General features: G+C 56.9%; 1 protein-coding gene across 1 annotated transcript in view; it reads right to left on the bottom strand.

The window, feature by feature from the left end:
* Positions 1-20,990, bottom strand: part of LAMC3 (laminin subunit gamma 3) — a 59,770-nt gene that overhangs the window by 27,048 nt on the left and 11,732 nt on the right. Inside the window, exons 2-9 of the mRNA XM_065879963.1 lie at positions 19,270-19,574; positions 14,688-14,818; positions 11,157-11,323; positions 8,167-8,355; positions 7,970-8,087; positions 6,617-6,715; positions 3,783-3,919; positions 1,049-1,159 (exon numbers count right to left, since the gene is read on the bottom strand). Coding sequence (XP_065736035.1) covers positions 1,049-1,159; positions 3,783-3,919; positions 6,617-6,715; positions 7,970-8,087; positions 8,167-8,355; positions 11,157-11,323; positions 14,688-14,818; positions 19,270-19,574 — 1,257 coding nt within the window. The remainder of the gene's footprint in view (positions 1-1,048; positions 1,160-3,782; positions 3,920-6,616; positions 6,716-7,969; positions 8,088-8,166; positions 8,356-11,156; positions 11,324-14,687; positions 14,819-19,269; positions 19,575-20,990) is intronic.

Below are 20,990 nucleotides of genomic sequence, written 5' to 3'. Positions count from 1 at the left end.
TGTTTTCTGCTCTCGGGCTTCTGAACTTGGAACACCTGCCCCAGGAGAGGACCCGAGGACCCCATGTCCTTTGTTTCCTGACTGCAGGGCACACGGGTGCTGCATCCACACAGTTCCTCAGACGTCTGAGTGCCCCTCTCTAGCCCCTCTTGCAGAGAGAGGGAAAGGGCAGGACTGGGTGAAGGGAGCCAGTGGACCCCAAATCTGGCCACAGTGGAGCTAAGAATGGGCTCCAGGCTCCTGGTCTGATACGGTTTCCAGGAGACCAAAGCTGCCCTAGTTGGTGGGGAGTGGTTCAGAATAATCTAGAACTTCTTGCTTCTACAGGAATACCATGGTCCCGGGCATGGGGGTGCGGTGGCCTGGCGGGGTGAGACGCTGACGGGAAACGCGCAGGGACTGTCTGGGGTGCGACGGTGGTCTGAGGGAGCCCTGGGTGGCAAGGCTGTGATGAGGAAGCAGAGGCTGCGGGGCACGTGGTCGGCAGGAAAATGGCCCCCCAAAGTGTCCAGGTCCTGATCCCCGAAATCTGTGAATATGTTATGCTGCGTGGCGGGGGCAATTAAGGTTGTTAATCAGCCGGACCTTCAAGCAGAGATTAGTTTAGATTATCCAGCTGGGCCCAACGTAATCACAAGGGGCCTTCAGAGATGGGAGAGGAAGGCAAAAGAGGTGGTGTCATAATCACAAGGGGCCTTCAGAGATGGGAGAGGAAGGCAAAAGAGGTGGTGTCAGGAAGATGCAACGTGAGAAAGATCTGACCGGCTTTGAAGGAGGAGGAAGGGGCCACGAGCAGAGGGATGCAGGCCACCTCGAGAAGCTAGAAAAGGCCAGGCAACGGATTCTCCCCCGAGCCTCCCCCAGAAGGAGCCCAGCCCAGCCGACACCTCGACTTCAGCCCAGAAAGACCCGTTTTCAACTCCCGACCTCTAGAACACTAAAAGAATACATCTGCGTTGCTTTTAGCCACTAAGTTGGTGGTGATCTGGGACAGCAGCCACAGGAAATGGACGCGGGCAGCCCTGCCCCTGCCTGTGGAGGCAGGTACCTGGTGCTGTGAGCTCCTCCTTGCCCTCTGGGTCCAGGAGAAGCCCTCTCGGGCTCCACTGTGCAGGATGCTCTGGGCCCCCCATGCTTCTGGTCCGCCAGCCCTCGGCTCCTGGACAGCAAACACACACACAGGGCCCCTGTGAGGTGAGGCCCTGGAGGGTGGCCTCTGCCCCCTCCCACTTCACACCCTTTCCCGGGTCCCAAGGACGACCCCCAGAGGCCTGAGTGCAGCCTGAAACACCAGGACCCAGGGAGGGGAGAGACTGTTCTAGAGACAGGCCAGGGGGGGATGAGAACTGGCTGGTGCGAGCAAACGCTCCGTGCCCAGAGCCAGGCAGCTCGGAACCCCATTCCAGATCAGGATGGGGGTCTTGGGGTGGGAGGTGGCTCCAGGAGGAGCTGGGAGGCTCAGAGACCGGGCTCTGTTGGGGCACAGTCAGACATCCGGGCCTGCCCTGCCCCTTCAGTGGGCCTTTTTCTTTTTTTAAAAAATATATATTTATTTATTTGGCTGCGCCGGGTCTTAACTGTGGCGCACCGGATCTTTAGTTGCAGCATGTAGGTTCCGAGTTGCAGCATGCAGGATCTAGTTCCCTGACTAGGGATCGAACCTGGGCCCCCTGCATTGGGAGCATGGAGTCTTAAGCACTGGACCACCAGGGAAGTCCCCTTCACTGGGCTTTGAGGACATGATGAGGACATGAGGACAGCCCGGAGACCCCACTGTGGGCAGTCTCTAACAAGACTGGACTAGACCTTGTCTTCAGGTCTTCAGAGGATTTCCTCGCCCGTGACCTCACCACCCCGTCCTTCCAGGTGTGTGTGCCACGAGCCCCACTGCACCCAGGGAGGCCACCTGGTTAGGAAGTGGCCAGGTCAGGGTGGGAACCCAGTCCCAGTTCAGTCCACCCTCCCTCTGGTGATGGCAGTACACCAGGCACAGTCGGGCACAGAGCAAGTGACGTCCAGAGGGTGCTCTCCAGGGGGGCAGCTGGAGAATACGGTGGAGGCCCAACACCTGGGGCACCCAAGGGGTGAGGAGGGAGGGATGAAGAAACAGAAGGAGGTCAGAAAGGGGAAGTCCGGGGCTCCTCCGTGCTAGACTAGGCTCTGCCCCTTTGCTGGCTGTGTGACCCTGGGCAAGTTACTTAACCTCTCTGAAGCCGGTTAGTGCCTCATCTGCAAAATGGAGGCAATGAGGTACTGTGGTCCCGGTAGCAGTTCTCAAGTTGGTTTGAATATCCTGGGAGATTCCCTAAGGCTCTTTCAGGGGGTCCATGGCGTCAAACTATCTTCTAAATAACATTAAAATGTTATTTGCGTTTTTCATTCTCTTTCTTACAGTGAGAATTTTCCAGAAGCTACAGGATGTGTGATATCACAACAGACTAAATGGCAGAAGCCGTGGTAAGGATCAGCTGACTTCTATTAAGCCAGACCTTAAAGAGATGTGCAAAAATGTAAAACGGGTAGCGCTCTTCTCAAGGTGTTTTGTCTTTTAAAAAGAGGGTTATTTTTCACAGGCAGAAGTTATATTTTGTTATAAGTTTACTACGGTCATCCGTAAATGAATTAATACACAGATATTTAAAAACTACTGTTTTAATTTCTAATACAGAAAATATCCGTATAAACAACCCACATAAACAAAAGGACTGTGAGGTTCTCTCTAATTTTCAAGAGCATGAAGGGATCCAGAGATCAAAACGTTTGAGAACTGCTGGCCGAGGGTGTTAGTGAGATCACGTGAGATGCTGAGACCGAACGGCCAAACCCAGGGCTTGGCTCCAAGTGAGGAGGATCGGGATGTTATTCTAGGATCTATAGAATGAGTCCCTTCTGACGCTGACATCCTGGACTACAGCCCAAGTGACCACAAGGCAGTCCCCATTCCAAGCCCCGCTCCGTCCTGCTTTCTGCGTGGTGTCCAGCAGAGGGCGCACTGCTCCCCCTGCATCTGGGGCGCCCCAGAGACAGCCCTGAGGTTCTAGCTCCCTGGGGGAGATGCTGGGGTGGGGAGACTCAGTGGGCATGGCAGGGACCCACGCAGGCCATGATTTAATGCAGAGTTCAGAGCTCCACTGCTTTCCTGCTCCAAAGATCCACCTGGAGCTGGGGACCCAGGTCCCCACAGCACCCCTGGACCTAGAAAGAAGAACTGCACAGCAGTGAAGAGCAAAACTCGGGAGCTGATGAACCCAAGGTGCCAACAACTAAGTTACGTGACCTTCCTTTTCTGGGCCTCAGGTGCCTCATCTGTAAAATGGGGATGAGAATATCTACCTGCCAGGGAATCCAGGAGGTTCCATGGACATAACGAGGTCAGCATGGTGCCCAGCATATAGCAGGTGCTCAATAAATGGAGGCCAAGGAATTGAGCCCGGATCCCCAGCACTAGGGGGCCAAGGAGCAACTGGAAATTCCCCCACAGGCTCCAAAGGCTGCCAGGTGCCCACCCCCCACCCCTGCTGGAGGCTGAGGAAGACGGCAGCGGCCAGGAGGGAGCCGAGGGATGCAGGTAGGTGCTGGGGGTACTGAAGGACCCCGAGGCGCATGGCCGGTGTGCGGACCTGCGGGAGACGCCCGGGCTGGGGCCCGAGGCTGCCCCCTCCTTGCCACACCCACCCACACCACCATCGCAGGATCTCCCCAGAGCAGGACCCAGGACCGCCCGTCCCAGCTGCACTGGGAGCAGACCCCTCGGAGGTGGCTGCAGTGGGGGCACTTCTTACCTCGGCGGAAGTCGGAGAGGACGTGGTGCTCCCGGAAGTGGGCAGCGGCCGCACACGCCCTGGAGTGGCCGTAGCAGAAGCAGCTGCTGCAGCCGGCTGGGCTGTGGGACTGCAGGCTAAATGTGCCCGGGCGACATCTGCAATGGAGGTGGACATGCCCACGGGGGCCAGATGAATTGGCTACATTCGGGGGATCCCAGCTAGACTAACCGGAGCCCAGAATCACCGGGGAAAGTTGTTTTAATCTCAGATTTACAGAAGAGTTGCAAAGATTGTAGACACGAGCTCCCATGGCCTCTTCACCCAGCTTTTCCTAATGTTAACATCTGCCATTACCAGGGTACGTTTATTAAAGCCAAGAAGCTAACACTGATTAATGTTATTTCCTAAACCCCAGATTTTATTAGGATTTCTCCCCCTTTTCCACAAACGTCTGTTTTCTGCTTCAGGATCCCATCCAGGACATGACATCGCATTTAGCGGTGTCCTTCATCTCATCTGTAACAGCTTCTCGGTCTTTCCTGGACACTTTTGACAGTACTGGTCAGATATTTTGTAGAATGTCCACCATTTGGGTTTGTCTGGTGTTTTTCAAGATTAGACTGGGGCTGTGGGTTTGGGGAAGAAATAGAGGCGAAGTGCCCGTCTTCTCACATCGTATCAGGGTAAATGATACCTGTGTGATGTCACTGGTAATGTATGACATCACTGGTCATGTATGACGTCACTGGTAAAGTTAACCTTCACTATTTAGTTAAGGCGCTGCCTGCTGGGTTTCTTTTCTTTCTTTCTTTTTTTTAATATTTATTTGGCTGTGCCAGGTCTTAGTTGCAGCACACAGGATCTTCGTTGCCACGTGCGGGATCTTCAGTTGCGGCATGCGAACTCTTACTTGTGGCATGTGGGATCTGCTTCCCTGACCAGGGATCGAACCCGGGCCCCCTGCATTGGGAGTGCGGAGTCTTAACCACTGGACCACCAGGGAAGTCCCTGCCAGGTTTCTCCACTGCAAAACTGCCATATTCTAGCCGTCAAAAATAGTCACTAAATCTAGCCCAGGGTCAAGGGGAAGGGAATTAAGCTTCCACCTCTGGGAGGGGGGCAGTAATCAAAGCATCGTGGACCTATGGTGAAAGCACCACAGTAATTAGTAAATATTTTGAGGGAGATATTTGGGGGCCATGCAAATATCCTGTTTCTCCCTCAAGTTCTGCCCACGAATTTCAGCATTCATCAGCGTCTCTGGCCTACAGCGATCGTTACTCTGATACTGTAACAGTACTTTAATATTTCCCTCATCCCTTCTCCATTTCTAACGTGGAATTCTTCTGCCAGGAAGAGTTGTCCCTTCATCCCCCTGTATTTATTTATTCACTCATCTATTTATATCAGTGTGGACTCATGGATGTTTATTTTATACTTTGGGTTATAATCCGATATTGTTGTTACTTATTTTGTTCCAGCTCTGGGAACTCTTTCAGGTTGGCGCTCATGTCCGTTTGACACGGGCCCCCATCCTGGTTTGGGGTTTTCTGGGTTTGTCTTTGTCTGGTTTTGTTTTTAAGCACTTCCCTGCTTTCTACAAGATGCTTCGGGCTCATCCTGTGTTTTCCCCGCCCCAGCCCCAGAATCAGCCATTTCTCCCAGGAGCCCTGCAGAGGCCTTTTACAAACACATATTCCTGGTTTGCACCATGAGGGCTCCATTCGGGCCGACCCAGGTGGAGGAATCCAATTCATAAGAAGATGTCAGTTACCCCAAAGCTGGGCCAGCTCCAACGAACACATCTCACCAGCGCCCCCATCTCACAAACAGGTAAAGTGAGGCTCAGAGGCAGACCTCTTCAAGGTACGAGGCAGTGGAGTAGAGCTAGTGGGATCTAGTCCCCCAACTCCACTCTGTCTCTTCAGCTTGAGGGGTCTTGGGGGAGGAAGACCCGGCAGGGAGTCCACCTCCCACCCCAGGACCCACAGGCCCCGCGTGGACAAGGTGAGAGTCAAGGCCGGGCTTCTTCCTGAACCAGTAGAGGCCCAACGTAGTCCGGCAAGGGTAGAGTCCACAATATACTGCTGTGTCAGGTTCCCATGGCCAGAGGATCAAAGAGGCCCTGGCACACCCCACGCTGGCTGCAAAGGCTTCAGAGGTTGGAGATGAAGCCAGGAAGAGGGGACAGAATGTGCCCAAGTTCGTAAACCCACATTTGTCTGCCAGCCCGTTGCTGGGGCTAGGAGGCCCCCTAACCACATCAAGGAGGAAGGGCAGGGAAAAGTCCTTCTGCCTCGTCGAGCCTTAGAAGCTCCGCCTGTACCATGATAGGATGGCAAGGATGGCAAACAAGCTTGAATCTCAACTGGTGGGAGCTTCTTGGAGCAGGGCGTAGAGAAGGATTCTGAGGTTACAGTAGAGCTCATGGTAAACTGCTGTGGTCCATTGGTGATGTCTGCCCTGGGTGTGAGATGGGAGGGTTGTGGTAGCGCTCTACTAGTGATGTCTGCCCTGAGTGTGAGATGGGAGGGTTGTGGTACGAGTACCATGTATCTGCTCTCCCTGGATTAGATGGTCTCTCCTATCCTTTCTAGCTCTTTCTTTTCAGGATTCTGAGATAGGGGAAAAAAGATGTATTTTCACAGCTTATGAACTCTCAGTGGTGGTGGGTCAAAGTATAAATGGTATTGCAAAGTCTTTAGATAACTTCCTGGGTGTCAGATACATGGTGCTCCAGGAAGGGTGCCAGGTGGTGGGGTTGCCCACGTCTGGGAGGGTGATGGCCCCTGCTCCTCCCACCACCACTGAGGTCACTTCCAGCAGGCTTATTACTGGATCGGTTCACCCACCTGTCACACAGGTTGCCTTCCACATTCTCTTTGCAGGGACAGCGGCCACTGCGGGGATCACAGGTGCCCAGGCTGCCAGCGGGATTGCAGGTACAGGGTCTGCCAAAGAGAGAGGACAAGAGGAAAGCATCCAACGAGCAACTCCAGTGTGGGAATAGCCCACCCTCCTTGGAAGGAATCTCTCTATCCTTCCCCACGCCCGAGAGGAACAGGAGGCAGGCTGACCCAAGAGCCTGCCCACTGGCTCTACTGTTCCCACTGAGTGAAGGAAGTGACCCACCCACTCACCTGAACAATGATCCCTCTGCCTACCCACCTGCTTATCCATCCACGCATTCATCCATCTGTGCATCCTTCCAACCACTGATCCATTTATTCATCCTTCCATCCTTCTATCCATCCCACCCACACACCTATTCACTTACCCATCCATGCATTTTCCATCCACCCACCCATCCATCTACCCATCCATCCATCCATGCCCCATCTGGTAAGACACGGTCCCTGTCCTCACAGAGCCTAGAGTCCAGTGAGGATGGACAGGCAAACAGGTAGATGCTGTACTTTGATACAAGCTATGGGAGAGGATGTACAAGAAGAGGCTGTGGCAGCACCAATGAGGTGTCTGGAGTGGGAACAAGGTGGGGAGTTGTACCTTGACTGAAAATTAAAGGATGAGAAGAACTTTGTTCAGACACAGGCTGGGGAGAGGCAGGGTGTTGAGGGAGAAGAGAATGCTCCAGGGTAGGAGAAGTGGCATGTACGGAGGCCCAGAGGCCATAGAGACCCTGGGGAAGCATCCAAGTCCCCACCTAATGGCCAGTTTTATGCCTGAATGACTGAGTATTTTGAGAGAGATCTGAGACTCCCCAAACCTCCCCAACGGCATTTCCACTGCCTTTCAAATATACAAGGAGACTGGTGCAATGAACCAAAGCCAAGATCATTTAATAGTACTTCTGAATTTATAAGGGCTTTATTTTTTTGGGTCATTGTGTATTTTCTCAATCAAGTGATAGTAAAGCGTTAGACCCTCTTCTGAGGTCCAGACCCCAGTAGCCCCTGCCGATCTCTGTCCCCCTGGATGCCCCACGAGCACTGCAGACTCAGCCTCTCCCCACCCTGTGCTCCCCTTGCCATGAATGGCCTCCCTTCGCCCAGGTGCCTGAAGCAGAACCCCAGGGGGTCAGCCTTCATCCCTTCCTCCTCTTCCGCCCCCGGGTAACCGCCTGCTGCCAACTCTGCCTTCCGAGGGGCTTGGGACTCCCCCTCCTGCTTCCCATCATTCAGTCCAAATCCACCACCGTGCGCCCTTGCTGGGTCATCTACACCCACTGTCCCCACCGCCCTCACCTGCAGCCGCCCTCACTGAGCGAGTGGAACCCGGGCAGGCAGCGGTCACACTTCCAGCCCGTCACCGTGGGCTTGCACGTGCAGGTGCCAGAGTCATTGCACTGGAGGTGCAGGGAGCCTGGGGAGGAAGGACACAGGGCAGCAGGAGCCCGTGGCGGTGGGCGAGGGTGGGGGCCGGGGCAGTGCGGCCCACTCACCTGCTGGGTGGCAGTCACAGGGCTGGCATGGCATCTGTGGCTTCCAGCGATAGAAGTTCTCCCGGCAGCGCTCACAGCGTGGCCCGGCTGTGTGGTCACGGCAGTGGAGGCAACGCCCACCATGGCCCGAGCTGCGGAAGAGCTCCCGGTCAAACATGCACTCCTCAGAGCGGCCGCTGCAGTTGCAAGCTGTGGGCAGGAGGTGGGGGAGGGTGTGTGAGAGAGGCCGCAGCACATGGTAGGAGGGGAGTATGGGCCAATCAGCTTCCTTGTGGTGAGTGAGCAGGCAGCTGGAGGAAGGGCAAGGATGTAGTTCAGGCCTGGCTTGATCAAGGATCTGGAGACCAGTCAATTGATCTTCCAAAACAGGACACTCTCGAGAACAAAGGGGGCACCATTAATAAATATACCCACACACAGGACCCTCCCAGGCAAGCCAGGACGTACAGTCACCTGGTCATGGATCACAGACTGGCTACCTTCTCGAGTGGCAGCGTGGCTCCCTCCAAGATCTCCTGTGGATCCTCTGAGCCATAAGAGTATGTGAATCTGATCCCCAGTGACCATGAGGTCACTCAGAAGCATTGAAAATACAAGTCACCTTTCATTCACTCATAAATACGTTTTTTAAAAAACATCTTTACTGGAGTATAATTGCTTTACAATGGTGTGTTAGTTTCTGCTTTATAACAGAATGAATCAGTTATACATATACATATGTTCCCATATCTCTTCCCTCTTGCATCTCCCTCCCTCCCTCCCTCCCTATCCCACCCCTCTAGGTGGTCACAAAGCACCGAGCTGATCTCCCTGTGCCATGTGGCTGCTTCCCACTAGCTATCTATTTTACATTAGGTAGTATATATTAGTTCACACCACTCTCTCACTTCGTCCCAGCTTACTTTTCCTACGTTTTTAAAAAGTATGTACCAAAGGGACTTCCCTAGTGGCACAGTGGTTAAGAATCCGCCTGCCAATGCAGGGGACATGGGTTCGAGCCCTGGTCCGGGAAGATCCCATATGCGGCGGAGCAACTAAGCCCGTGCGCCACAACTACTGAGCCTGCGCTCTAGAGCTCACGAGCCACAACTGCTGAGCCCACGTGCCACAACTACTGAAGCCTGCACACCTAGAGCCCGTGCTCCACAACAAGAGAAGCCACCGCAATGAGAAGCCCTCGCGCAGCAACAAAGATCCAATGCCGCCAAAACTAAATAAATAAAAAAACAAAGTACATTCATGTTAAAAAAAAAAAAAAAGTATGTACCAAAGATCGGCTCCGTCTTGGCTCCCGTGGTGAGCCCAGCATGGTGTGGACCAGTGCCCGCACACATGGTCCCACTGTTTGATGGAGGTCAGATGCAGCAAGCAGGTGGATATCCTGCAGGTGAAGGGCTGTGATGGGAGAGGCAGGGAGGCTCCGGGAGGTGAAAGGAGGGCCCTACAGCTGCCTTCCTGGAGGAAGTCACAGCTAAGTGGGACCTGAAGGGTGAGCAGGAAGTGTCCAGGCAAAGGAGGGGAGGAGAGGGAAGGGAGAGTCCCAGGCAGGAGGGGAGAGGATAGTTGTGGCACAGGCAGAGAAGCAAGGTTCACCCAGTGTGGCGTGGGAGGGTGGCACGTCACGTGATGGGCAGGGCAGAGGGTGGGGACGTTGTGCACTGTGCTGGGACGGGGAGGGGCGCAGGGGCAGTTGTGAGGTCAAGGGGTCAGCCAGGGCTTGATCCAGGGAGGCTGGGCAGCCAGCCGTGGTGAGTGGGCTTCACCTGGGAGCAAGGGGCTCGGTAGATGAATATAATCGCACCTGCACCTGCAAGTGCCTTCAGCTGGGCGGCAGGCGGGTGCGGGGGCTGGGAGAGCAGGGGGGTGGTGGCTTCAGACGCTCAGACGAGGGGTGACCGGCCGGACCACAGTGTCGACCGCGTAGAAGGACACAGTCAGATGGGTTGGGGGGATGTGAGTGCGGCTCAGGGGCTGCCTGGACTGGGGAGCGTGAGGGGTCAGGCACGAAACGCAGGTTCCAGGCTGGGAGGACAGAGATGTGACCTCAGGGGTGAGGACCTGACGGGAGAAGCAATCTGGCCTTTTGTGTCCCCACCATGGAGAGAGCCCCAGCCTCAGAACGGGTGAGCCAGCCAGCTTCCTTGACCCCGAGAGGACTTCCTGGTGGAGGCAGGCCAGCACGGGCAGCAGGAACTCATTAGGGCCACAGTGGCCCCGGGAAGCTCCTGCAGACAGCATCCTGTTCCATGGAACAAGCCGTCCTCTCCCCACCCCAGCTCTACATGCCAGCAGCCCAGGAGCACAGTGGGTCCAGAGGCTGAGCCGTCAGGAGCGCCTACACATGAAGACATGCCTCCTGCCAGCAGCAGAGCCAGGTGGAGTCTGGTGCCCAGCGACAACCAGCCACTCATGGGAGCCCGGAGCAAGCCAGATGACTGTCGGAGGGCAGGGCTTGTGGACAGAGGGAAGCTGGAGGGGCACGCCAGGCTGGGAGGAGCCCCCCACCCCATGCGCGGCCCCCCATCCCTGGAAAAAGTATGATGGCAACATCCTCTCCAGCGTGTCTGTGAGGATAGGCAGTGCCAGCCACGTCGCATGGGGGCCGGGGCAGCGAAGGGCTGCCTGGGGGCCTGCAGGAGAGGCTGGGTGGGCAGGTCAGCACCCCAGGACCTGGGGTGGCCTGGCTTTGATCGACAGCTGTGGTTGGAGCAGTTGACACAAAGGAACAAGTTGGGAGTCCTTCTCAGCCCTCCTGCCACGCATGCCTCTACCTGGGGAGACTGGGTCTGAGGGGCTGCCTGGGGGGGCGAGGACGGAGGATCACGTGCCCCCTCCGGCCCCCCCTCAGCTCGTCCTCATACCTGCACAGGATTTAGAGCCCCAAAAGCTGCGGCCAGGCCCCCCAGGAGCAGCCCCGCTGCCAGGGATGGGGAGTTTGTCTCCCGGCCTGCACCCCCGGCCTCCGGCCACCGAAGTCCCAGGACACTTACGCAGACACTCGCTGGCTGCCTCGGCTGTGCCCCGGGCCCACGGGCGGTCCTGGAAGAAGGGCAGGCAGCGCTCGCAGTCCGTGCCCACGGTGTTGTGCTGGCATCGGCAGACCAGCCGGCCCTCCTCGTTGGGGCCACACTCGCTGGCGTGCCCGTTGCACTTGCACCTGGGAAAAGAACACGGGGGTGGGGGGTGTCTGGCAGCTGGGGAGGTGCCGGCGGAGAAGGGGTTCATCACCAGGTAGCCCCGCCTTGGGGTGAGCTCCTCGTTCTACCGCTCAGCTATGGAGCTTTATTGAACTCCTGCTATGTGCCCGGGACAACAGTAACGGAACCCACCGCGCCGGGCTGTTCTGAGCTCTGTACACGCGTAAGCCCATCGCGTCTTCACAAGCCCACTATGATCCCCATTTAACAGACGGAGGAACCGAGGCAGAGAGGCTGCCCGAGGCCACCAGTTAGTAATGGTCAAGCTCTCGATGCTGCCACTGAAGGCACCACACCCAGGGGCCGAGGGGGACCCAGGAAGAAGTCATCTCAGTCTCCTGGCTAGAGGGTGGGCCAGCTCTCAGGGCAGTGGGTGGGAGGTGGAGGCAGCCAGGAAGGCGCCTCACGCCCCCTCCTTCGTGTCTAAAGGGATGAGAAGGAGATTGCGCCTTACACAGGACAGCCCCCAGCTCATCTCAAGACCCCAGTGAGCCTGTGCCTTTGAGGGCAGCCCTGGGCCTGTCCCACCCCCGCTCCCGCAGAGTCAGACAGGCGGAATCAGGCAGGAACAAAGGTGCTCAGGGGGCCACACAGTGTGCTCGGCTGAGCCTGACCCGGTGGGGTCATCGCCCCCATCCCGGGCGGCCAGGCTGAGGTACACAGACGATGGCCGTGGCTCCAGCTCCCAGCCTTCCTCTGTAGCGGCCCCCAACAGAGCAACCAGCTCATGTCATGTCTCTGGAGTTTCACCACTGCAGCAGGAGGGGCCATAACTATGCACATTGCACAGATGAGGAAACTGAGGCTCAGACCATGAGGTGGCCAATGCTACGTGGCAGAGCTAGAATCTGAACCCCGTTCTCTCCTACTCCACGCAGACCCTGAGCTCCTAGACACTCCTCTACGGCCATCTGGTGTCTCCCCATAAGCTCTGCTCCACGCTCTGTCCCAAATGGATGTTGAAGAACCTCTGGCCACTGCCAGTACCCATGGACTGGGGACACAGGGCTTGGGAAGGTCACAGAGCACTATTTCCTCGCCTGGCCTCCCTGGGAGCTCAGGGTAGGCAGGTAATGCCCAGAACTTCCAGCAGGGGTGAGGCGGGCACCAGGCAGTCTTGGGACAAGGGAACACCCACGGCCCCAAGGGGATATTGCCAACACTCCCTCCTCCACAAAGCCCTCTGATCCCAAGGGAAAGAGTGAAAGTCCTACAGGCCACTGTGGGACACAGGCTGCCGGGCCACTGCCCCCCAGCCAGCTGCTGGCCTGAGGGTGGTCCAGCTTTGGCAGCTGGGGCCCGGATGTTCTCTGTCCTGAAGCCCCCTGATGGCAGACGCTGTAGCTCACCGCCATCCACCATCCGTGGAGAGGCCCTGCTCCCGGGCGGTTTGACCTGAATCAAGTGTGGGAGTGGCAGGGGAGGAGGAGAAGCAGAGGGGCCCCCACAGACACCCCCCATTTCCCCTTCACTCCCGAGCGCCAGCCTCCAGAGGGTGCAGACACCCTGCGTGTAGGCAGTTGTGCCCGTGCTCCCTTCCCAGACATCTTCACCTCTCCGAACGCCACCTAAACGTCCTTGAATTTTGGAAGCCCCTCGCCCCCTACCCCCATGGGCCACCACTCCCACATGGAGCTGGCTTCCCACCCTAAATAGCTTTCAGATCCACACTTCTCCCATCCTACCACCAGCTCTGCCCAACCAGCTTCTTCTCTCTCCTCTTGTCTGCGCCCCTGCGATGGCAAGGGTTGGGGTGCCTTAGAAATCTATCCCTGTCACTACCCTGGCCAAATCCTCAGTAGCTTCCCACTGACTGCATAAACTTGGTCCACGGCCCCGACAATCTTCCGGCCGTCTCTATGCCCCCTGTTCCAGCTGCAGAGCCGTTGCCTCGTTCGTCAAGCCTGGGTCTCGTACATGCTGGCTCTTCCACCTGGGATGCTTGCCCCTCACATCTCCAGCCTCGCCAGGTCCCCATCTGCAGGGTGGTCCCCCTGACCTCCCGCAGGGTCCCCATCTGCAGGGTGGTCTCCCTGACAGCCAGCACACCCTGCCCTGGCTTCCTATCCTTGTTAATCTGGGGCGTGCGACATGATTACTGGGGACTGATCTGGTTCCTGTCTGCCTGGGGCGGGAACACATCTGTCTCCTCTCTCCTTTCCAGGAAGGAGCCTGATGAGGGAGTGTTTACATTGAAGACGTAATTTGTGCCTGGAGGGCCCAGTACCAAGTGGCCATGTGTGTACAGGATGGCCCCTGCTTCTTGGAGAGGCGAGATGCTTAAACTACAATGTGCACCGATCGAAGCTGCAGGAGTATGTAGGCCAGGGCCAGGGGTCCCGACGGAACAGCCCGACTCTCCTCACATGAGAAGGGTCAGAAGTGCGGTGCCTCCCTCCTCGGTGACCTGTCTGGGTCACTGGCCGTGGGGCTTTGGAGCGGCCTGAACCGTTCGTACTGTTTGGAGATGCCTGAAAGCCTTATTAAACATGCTTGGGGGCTTCCCTGGTGGCGCAGTGGTTGAGAGTCCGCCTGCCAATGCAGGGGACACGGGTTCGTGCCCCGGTCCAGGAAGATCCCACATGCCGCGGAGCGGCTGGGCCCGTGAGCCATGGCCGCTGAGCCTGCGCATCCGGAGCCTGTGCTCCGCAGCGGGAGAGGCCACAACAGTGAGAGGTCCGCGTACCGCAAAAAAAAAAAACAAAACAAAAAAGAAAAACATGCTTGGGTCCCCAGGAAGCCCTACTCTACCCAAGTTTACCGGAAGGTTTGGGGAAGAATGGGGTTGATGGGCTCCATCAGTTAGAAGCTCATGAGTGCTGACGAAAGAAGCAAAGCTTTGAAAGCCTGGGGTCCCGCGCCTGCTTATGGTCACTGTTAACCAGCTTCATTTGTCCCACAGAACAGTGGTCCGACTGGAAATTTAAGCAGGTTCTACGTGTTAGACGAGAGTGTGGAACATTGCCCCACACGGGCACATGTGGCGTGAATGAATGTACCGTCAGATGCAAAAAAAAAGGAAGGAAGAAAAGAAAGGGGGACGGACCACCAGGCAGAGGAAACCACAGGTGCAGAGGGCTGGTGTGTCCCGCCGACAGCAGCGGAAACACAGCTGACGTGGGAAAAGCAGCAGGAACGGGGCTGGGAGGCGGGAGGCAGGCGGGTCACGGAGGCCTCGAACGCCGGGCCCGGGAACCAGGCTCCTGCTCTTTTCCCCCTGCGGCACCAGAAGTGGTTTCTTTACCCTCCACGGTAGCCACCGGGTGAGCCCACGAGGCAGCCACCCCGTCCAGCGTCCCGGCCGCCGCCCTGCTTCCCGCCTACCTGCCGCCCACAGAGAAGTCGGACACAGCGTAGTAGTAGGACTGCAGCACCTTGGGGTCCTTGAAGATGTCATCCCCAAACGTGTTGAGCCGGTCTAGGGAGATGAGGAACTCGGTGCTGGTGACCCAGTCCTGGGGGACAAGATGCACGGGAAAGGGCTCCATCAGCGGGTTCCTGAGCGTCTGCCGGCTCCCCGGGGCATCTTCTGGGACACAGGGACACGCCAGACACAAACAAATTCCGAGGACACTGCAGAAATAAGGAGCCTGTGCTTCTGGGTCACACCAACCTGGATGCCCGGCCCCTTCCTAACCGTGCAACTTTGGGGAGTTTGCTCAATGTCTCAGAGCCTCCATTTCCCCATCTGTGAAATAGGACAAGGAATAATGTCGGCTCCAGGAGGGTGCTGGAGGAGGACGGCCAGTGTCAGCGGCGGGGCACGGAATCCGGCACGTGGTCGAGGTGCCGGAGCAGCCCATCTAAAACCGTGTCACGCAGGTTACCTGACTCCTCAGCGGGACCGCACCCCCGCTCTAGAGGGCAGCTGAGGGAAGATGCGTCCCAGCGCCCTGGCGTGGGGTGGGCCCTGGGTTTACAGGCTTCTCACGTTTCAAGTATCAGGCTCCCACAGACAGGGCACCTGCCCCAGGTGACATCTGTTCCACCAGAACACAGCCCCAAGAGAACAAGGACTCAGGGCCCCTGGTTCTCACTGCATCCCCAGCGCGGGCTCTGCCGGGTGCACAGCGGGCACTCGATAAACACCTGCTCATGGCGGAATGAGAGGCTTCGCCCTGGAAGAGCTGGTGGGGGGTGGGGGAGAGCCCACGTGAACGCCGACATTTTCGTCTGCCTGCTGTTATCATCAGAGGTAGCTCCAGCTGAATGTCAGCTCCAGCATTTTAACTCAGCCCAGCAGCTGCTGGTTCAGCAACCAAGCTCATCAGGACAGAAAATGAACTGGCAAAGTCTGACTTCTCACCCCAGCGCGACTCAGGCCCGCGGGCCTCTCCGATCCCCTTGGGCTCAGCACCTCTCGAGCCCGCGGCCTGGGGCCCAGGGCCTCTGCCCGAGGATGCTTCAGCCAGGGAGGGGTCCAGGACCAGAAAGCTTCAGAGGGGACCTCAGCGCTCAGCTGAGTTTGTAAACCTCCGGGGAGTCACTCCCCGAATCACTTCCCAAACGTCAGTGTGCATTCAGGGATCAGGTTAAAATGCAGCTTCTGATCAGAGGTGGGGCCTGAGACTCTGTATTTCCACACGTGCCCAGGTGGTACTGATGCTGCTGGTCGGTCCCTGAAGCAGCTGAGGAGCAAAGGGGCTAAGGCCCGGGGTGGGAGCCCAGCAGAGCACAACTGATGGTCTAAGAGTCTTTTCTTTCTGCAGAAAAAGTGCCCCTAGAGAACCCAAACCAGCTGGTGTCCAAGCTGGAAGGTGCAGTAGCTGACGCGTATTGTGTGGTTATGGCTCAGGTCCTCACCATAACCCCACAGGGAGGTGTTATTCTTACCCATGCTTTACAGATGGGAAGACTCAGGATCAGTGAGGGTAAGTACTCTGCTTCCTAGTTGCACGGCTGGTGCACGCAGAGCTGGGATTCGGGTCTATCTGACCCCAGGGTCCCAGCTTTCGCTACTAGGTAGCCTGCCTTCCTGCATCTACTCCAACGCCCTCATCATACTAATGGAGCCCAGAGGGCAATGACCTGCCCAAGGTCTCGGCCTGCAGTGACCCCTCTTTGGGTTCCTGCATCTGCTTTGCAGCCTCTGACCTGCTCCATCAGTCTTGAAGACAATGGTGATAGGAACAGCATCAAAATCTCCCTGAGACACCAGCAAGGGAGCTGGGAGAGAGAAGGGGAATTTGTTCCCTTAGCCCAAATTGTACGGGTGACTCCCCGATGCCTTAGAGGTAACTTTGGGGGCAAACCGGAGCCCCAGTACGCAGAGGCAAGGAGCTCCTGCAACTTGCAGTGGCCCAGCTAAACCTACAAGTGGGCTCTCGGGTTGACTCTGGACAGACGTGGGAGCCAGGATGCAGCGTTAACTGCAAAAGCGGCAGGCAGGAGCTTCGTCTCCAAGCAGCCCAGAGAGGGTCAGCCTTCTCCCCAAGTCCTTGGCCCCCATGGAGGACAGAGGGACCCAAGACACAGCAGCCGCATGGACACATCGTTCGTTACCCCACACCCCCAACGCTCCACGTCCTTAGAGGAAGCCCCACCCTGGGGGTGCCCAGAGGGGAGAGAAGGGGAGGGGGGGCTTGGCTTTTTTTGTCCTTCTCTGTCCTTCTGCCTGGGGGCTGCAAGGATCTCATTTCTGAAAAGGCTGTTTTCCCGTTAGGGACAGCATCCAGGACATAAGCGGCAACAAGTCAGGGGGCCCCTCTGTCCAGATAGCACAGATGCAGGCAGAGCAGGTGCCCCGCCCTTGTGCTTGTCTTCAGATGCCCTTGGCCGATGTTTTCTAATCTACAGAGCTTGGAGCCCCATGGAGAAGAAACTGTCATTTTCAACAGAATCATGTGATGAGCACAGGTGAACTTTTTTTTTTTTTTTTTTTGTGGTACGCGGGCCTCTCACTGTTGTGACCTCTCCCGTTGCGGAGCACAGGCTCCGGACGCGCAGGCTCAGCGGCCATGGCTCACGGGCCCAGCCGCTCCGCGGCATGTGGGATCTTCCCGGACCGGGGCACGAACCCGTGTCCCCTGCATCGGCAGGCGGACTCTCAACCACTGCGCCACCAGGGAAGCCCACAAGTGAACGTTTTTAATGGGATAAGCAGGGCCTGGGCGTCTGGAGATAAGACTTTGTGCCAGAAAGGATTAACCTTGCCTGAGAGAGTTCTGACCTTTGCCCCCCACTCCTGGGGGGTCACCTGCAAGCCCTCAGAATGTCCTCCTTGATAAGAGTAACTTTGTTCACCTGGGGCCCTGGGCCACCCCAGATGGTCAATGCTGACAATGTGATTTATGGGGAGGCCTTGGGCCACACAGAATCCACCTGCTCTCTGGAGGGGCTGGAGATCAAGGTCAGCCATAGGCTGTCCGCCATGTGCATGTGGCTGGCCCCCAATAAAAACCCTGGACTCCAAGGCACAGGTGAGCTTCCCTGGTTGGCAATGCACTTGTCACATGCAGTTGCTGGGAGAAATCAGCACTGCCGCCACGACTCCACTAGGAGAGGACACCCAGAAGCCCCATGCCTGATCTCTCCTGGACCTGTCCCATGTATCTGTTCCCTTTGTTGGTTTCAGTCTGTATCCTTTCACTGTAGTAAATCGTCACCGTGAGTACAGCGGCTTTTCTGAATTCTGTGAGTCCTTCCAGTGAATCACTGAAGCTGAGGGTGGTCTTGGGGACCTCAAGCCAGCTGACACCGTGTTTTCTTGTGCTGGACAGCCTGGGTGGGGCACAACCTCTTTCTGGGTCTCCGTGTTCCCTCCAGAAACAAACGGGATTCTAATCCCGGCCCCCTCATTATCCCAGACAGGCAAAGGAAATGCTCTGAATATGTCGAGGGAAGAAGATAGCAGTTTTTCTCGGCAGAGGTCTGTCGGAACGCAGGGAAGTGGACTACAGGGCCGTCCAATGCCCCGAAACATCAAACAGACCACCACATCCACAGATGAACCGTCACTGACGCACAGAAATGTGGACATGCGTGGGTGCTTATACTGGTAGGGCCACAAAGCTGAGTAGACCCGGGTGGGCAGGATGGGGGCCCTGTATGGATGCACACAGCCACAAGCCTGCCATGCTCTCTGCCACGAGGATGAGACGGGTGAGCTACCACGAACCCTTATCTTCAAAGCGTGAATGAGCATCTCTTCTAGGACACGCACTGTGCGGGTCACTTTATAGTTGGCTGTCCAACGTGGCAGCTGCTGGCCCCATGTGGCTGTTTAAACTTCATTAAAATGAAATAACAATGAAAATTCAATTCCTCAGTCGTGCTAGTCACATTCCATGTGTTCTACAGACAGACACGTGGCTCGTGGCTACCATACCGGAGGGTGCTGCTAGGGATCATTTCTGTCGCTGCAGGAAGTTCTGCTGGGTAGCTCTGCCTGACGGCACAGATCCCAGGACTCTATGACTCCAAACTCACGTTCTTTTCGTGTTTTCCCTTTTATCCCCGTCACAGCCCTTGGAGACACACAGGGCAGGCAACGCCATCCATCACAGCAGCGGGGAAGCGGGGCTCCCAGCAGGGAGTTCTAGCAGAACCTCCAGCTAGGAGTCAGGACCCTCAGGGTCTGCGCTGGGCCCTTCCACCAACCCACGTGTGCCCTTGGGAAGTCCTTTCCCCACTCCGGGCCTCAGTTTCCACACCTGCCTAAGGAAGGGGTCAGCTGAGTTGGTGGCTGTCACAGGGCACCCTCTTCCATCTATTTCATTATCAGTCATCCACAAAAGATTCAGATACAACAAAAGCTTCTGCTGTTTCAAATCTGAAAACCACGGGAGGTCTCACAGTCCCCTGTGTCGTCCTGCCCTTTTAGACTTCTCTGTGGTCCCCTGGACCTGAGTGTCCAGCACAGCCCCTGCCCCAACCCGGCCCCCGCCCAGCCCCACTCCTCTCTGACCTGCAACACGGGGCTCTCCTCAAAGTTGTAGGCACTGGGCCGGCCCTCCAGGGTGGAGAAGGCCACGTTGCCGCCGCTCAACGGGGAGATGTCGCTGAACTCGGAGGTGCAGAAGGCCATGCGCTCGTCCTCGCCGGGGCGCAGGTACTGGCCCTCGGGCTTGCCGTAGGTCGTCTGGCAGGAGGCGCTGTAGTACTGGTAGGGCTCCCAGGGACCGCCGGCCCGGGTGCGCTTGTAGATGGCGAAGCTCTCAGGGCGGCTGGTGTGGAACTTCAGCCGCACGTAGGTGATCTCGTAAGCTTTCCCTGCAGTGGGAAGACGTGGACCCATTTTACAGAAGGGAAGGGAGCGTCAGAATCCTGGTCCAGGGAGAGCAGGACGGCTGTGCTGCGTATACTATCTTGGATGGATCGTTAGAGGCTGCCTGGAGCACCGTGCTGGGTGTGCCATGATTAATTAGTGATGCCTGTCAAGGACACAGGAGAGGACAATGCTGGCATGCTTCCCAAGTACTTGCCATCCCTTAACTAGGCCCGTTTGTCTCCCTGCACAGAAATCTGCAGAGTAACACCCCTGACAGGCAGCCATCTCTTTCTGCTCAACTATCTCCAGCAATGGGATGTTGCCACATCCTGAAGAAGCCTGCTCTACCATTAGAAAGTCATTTCTTTTACTACACTCCAAAAAACCAAACCTTCCACCTGTGCCTTTTGGTCTCATTCCCTCCCAGTGATTTTAGACCCCTGGAGTCTGGAGACATGCCTGTTTCAAGCCCCCCGCCCCCACAATCCTAACACAACCCCCCCGAACCCCTGTCTGTCTCCTGCTTCCATCTAACTTCTGTTTGATCCAAAGTTCTTAAGAGAAGTCTGTATCTGTTGGCCCCATGGTCTCATCTCCCAATTTAACCCTCAGTCCACTGCAACGCAGCTTCTCTGGGTCACTCGACAGAAACTGCTCTTGCAACCAAGAGCCCCTTGTGGTCACAGCCAGGGGACCACGCCTTGCCTTACTTCCTGGGCCATGGATCATCGCTGTTACTTGGAAGCCCCCTTCCCAGGCCTCCGTGCAGCCCACACTCCTGGCCCTGCCTCCTGGGTCTTGCTCCTGGGTTGCTCCTTCCAGCCCACCCTGGGTCCCCTCCTTGGCCCCCTCTGCTCAATCCCTCCCCCCTCCCAGTGGCCTCTCCATCGGCTTCAGTCCTGCTCCCCTCCCCCACCCTGCTGACGTCAAGGTGTGGGATCTTCAGGCCCCACCCTGCCCTCCTCTCTGCCCAGCTGCCACCTTTATGCCGCAGGAGCGCTCACAATGGCTCCAGATCCACCACAGTTACTCAGAGCTGGGAGGCTGGGATGGGAAGGCGCATGCGACTGGGGAGCAGGGCGGGTGGGGAGGACAGCCGCCTACATCCTCACCTGCCCCGACAGGTGTCAGCAAGGAGCGCCTAAGAGCAGAAAAACCGATGGACTAATGAACGAATGAATGACCAAGAGAGGGCGCCCTCCCATTCCCCAGAGCTGCTCCGAACTTCTCTCCACCCTTTTCCCACATCTGCTTTCTTCCCTCTGGCTGTTCTGCCCTGGTCCCAGATACCCCAGGAGGCTTTTCCCGCTGCTGCCCCCTCTCTGTCACTGTCCACAGTCTCCCTTACGCACTGAGGAGAAGTCACTTCAATCCTCTGTTTAAACATCTCGGCCCAAAGTGAGAGCTAAATCTATAAA

Source organism: Phocoena phocoena, chromosome 6, assembly GCF_963924675.1.
Source record: "Phocoena phocoena chromosome 6, mPhoPho1.1, whole genome shotgun sequence".
NCBI lineage: Eukaryota > Metazoa > Chordata > Mammalia > Artiodactyla > Phocoenidae > Phocoena > Phocoena phocoena.
Note: the sequence above shows the minus strand (reverse complement) of the source record. Positions and strands in the feature narration are given on the sequence as shown.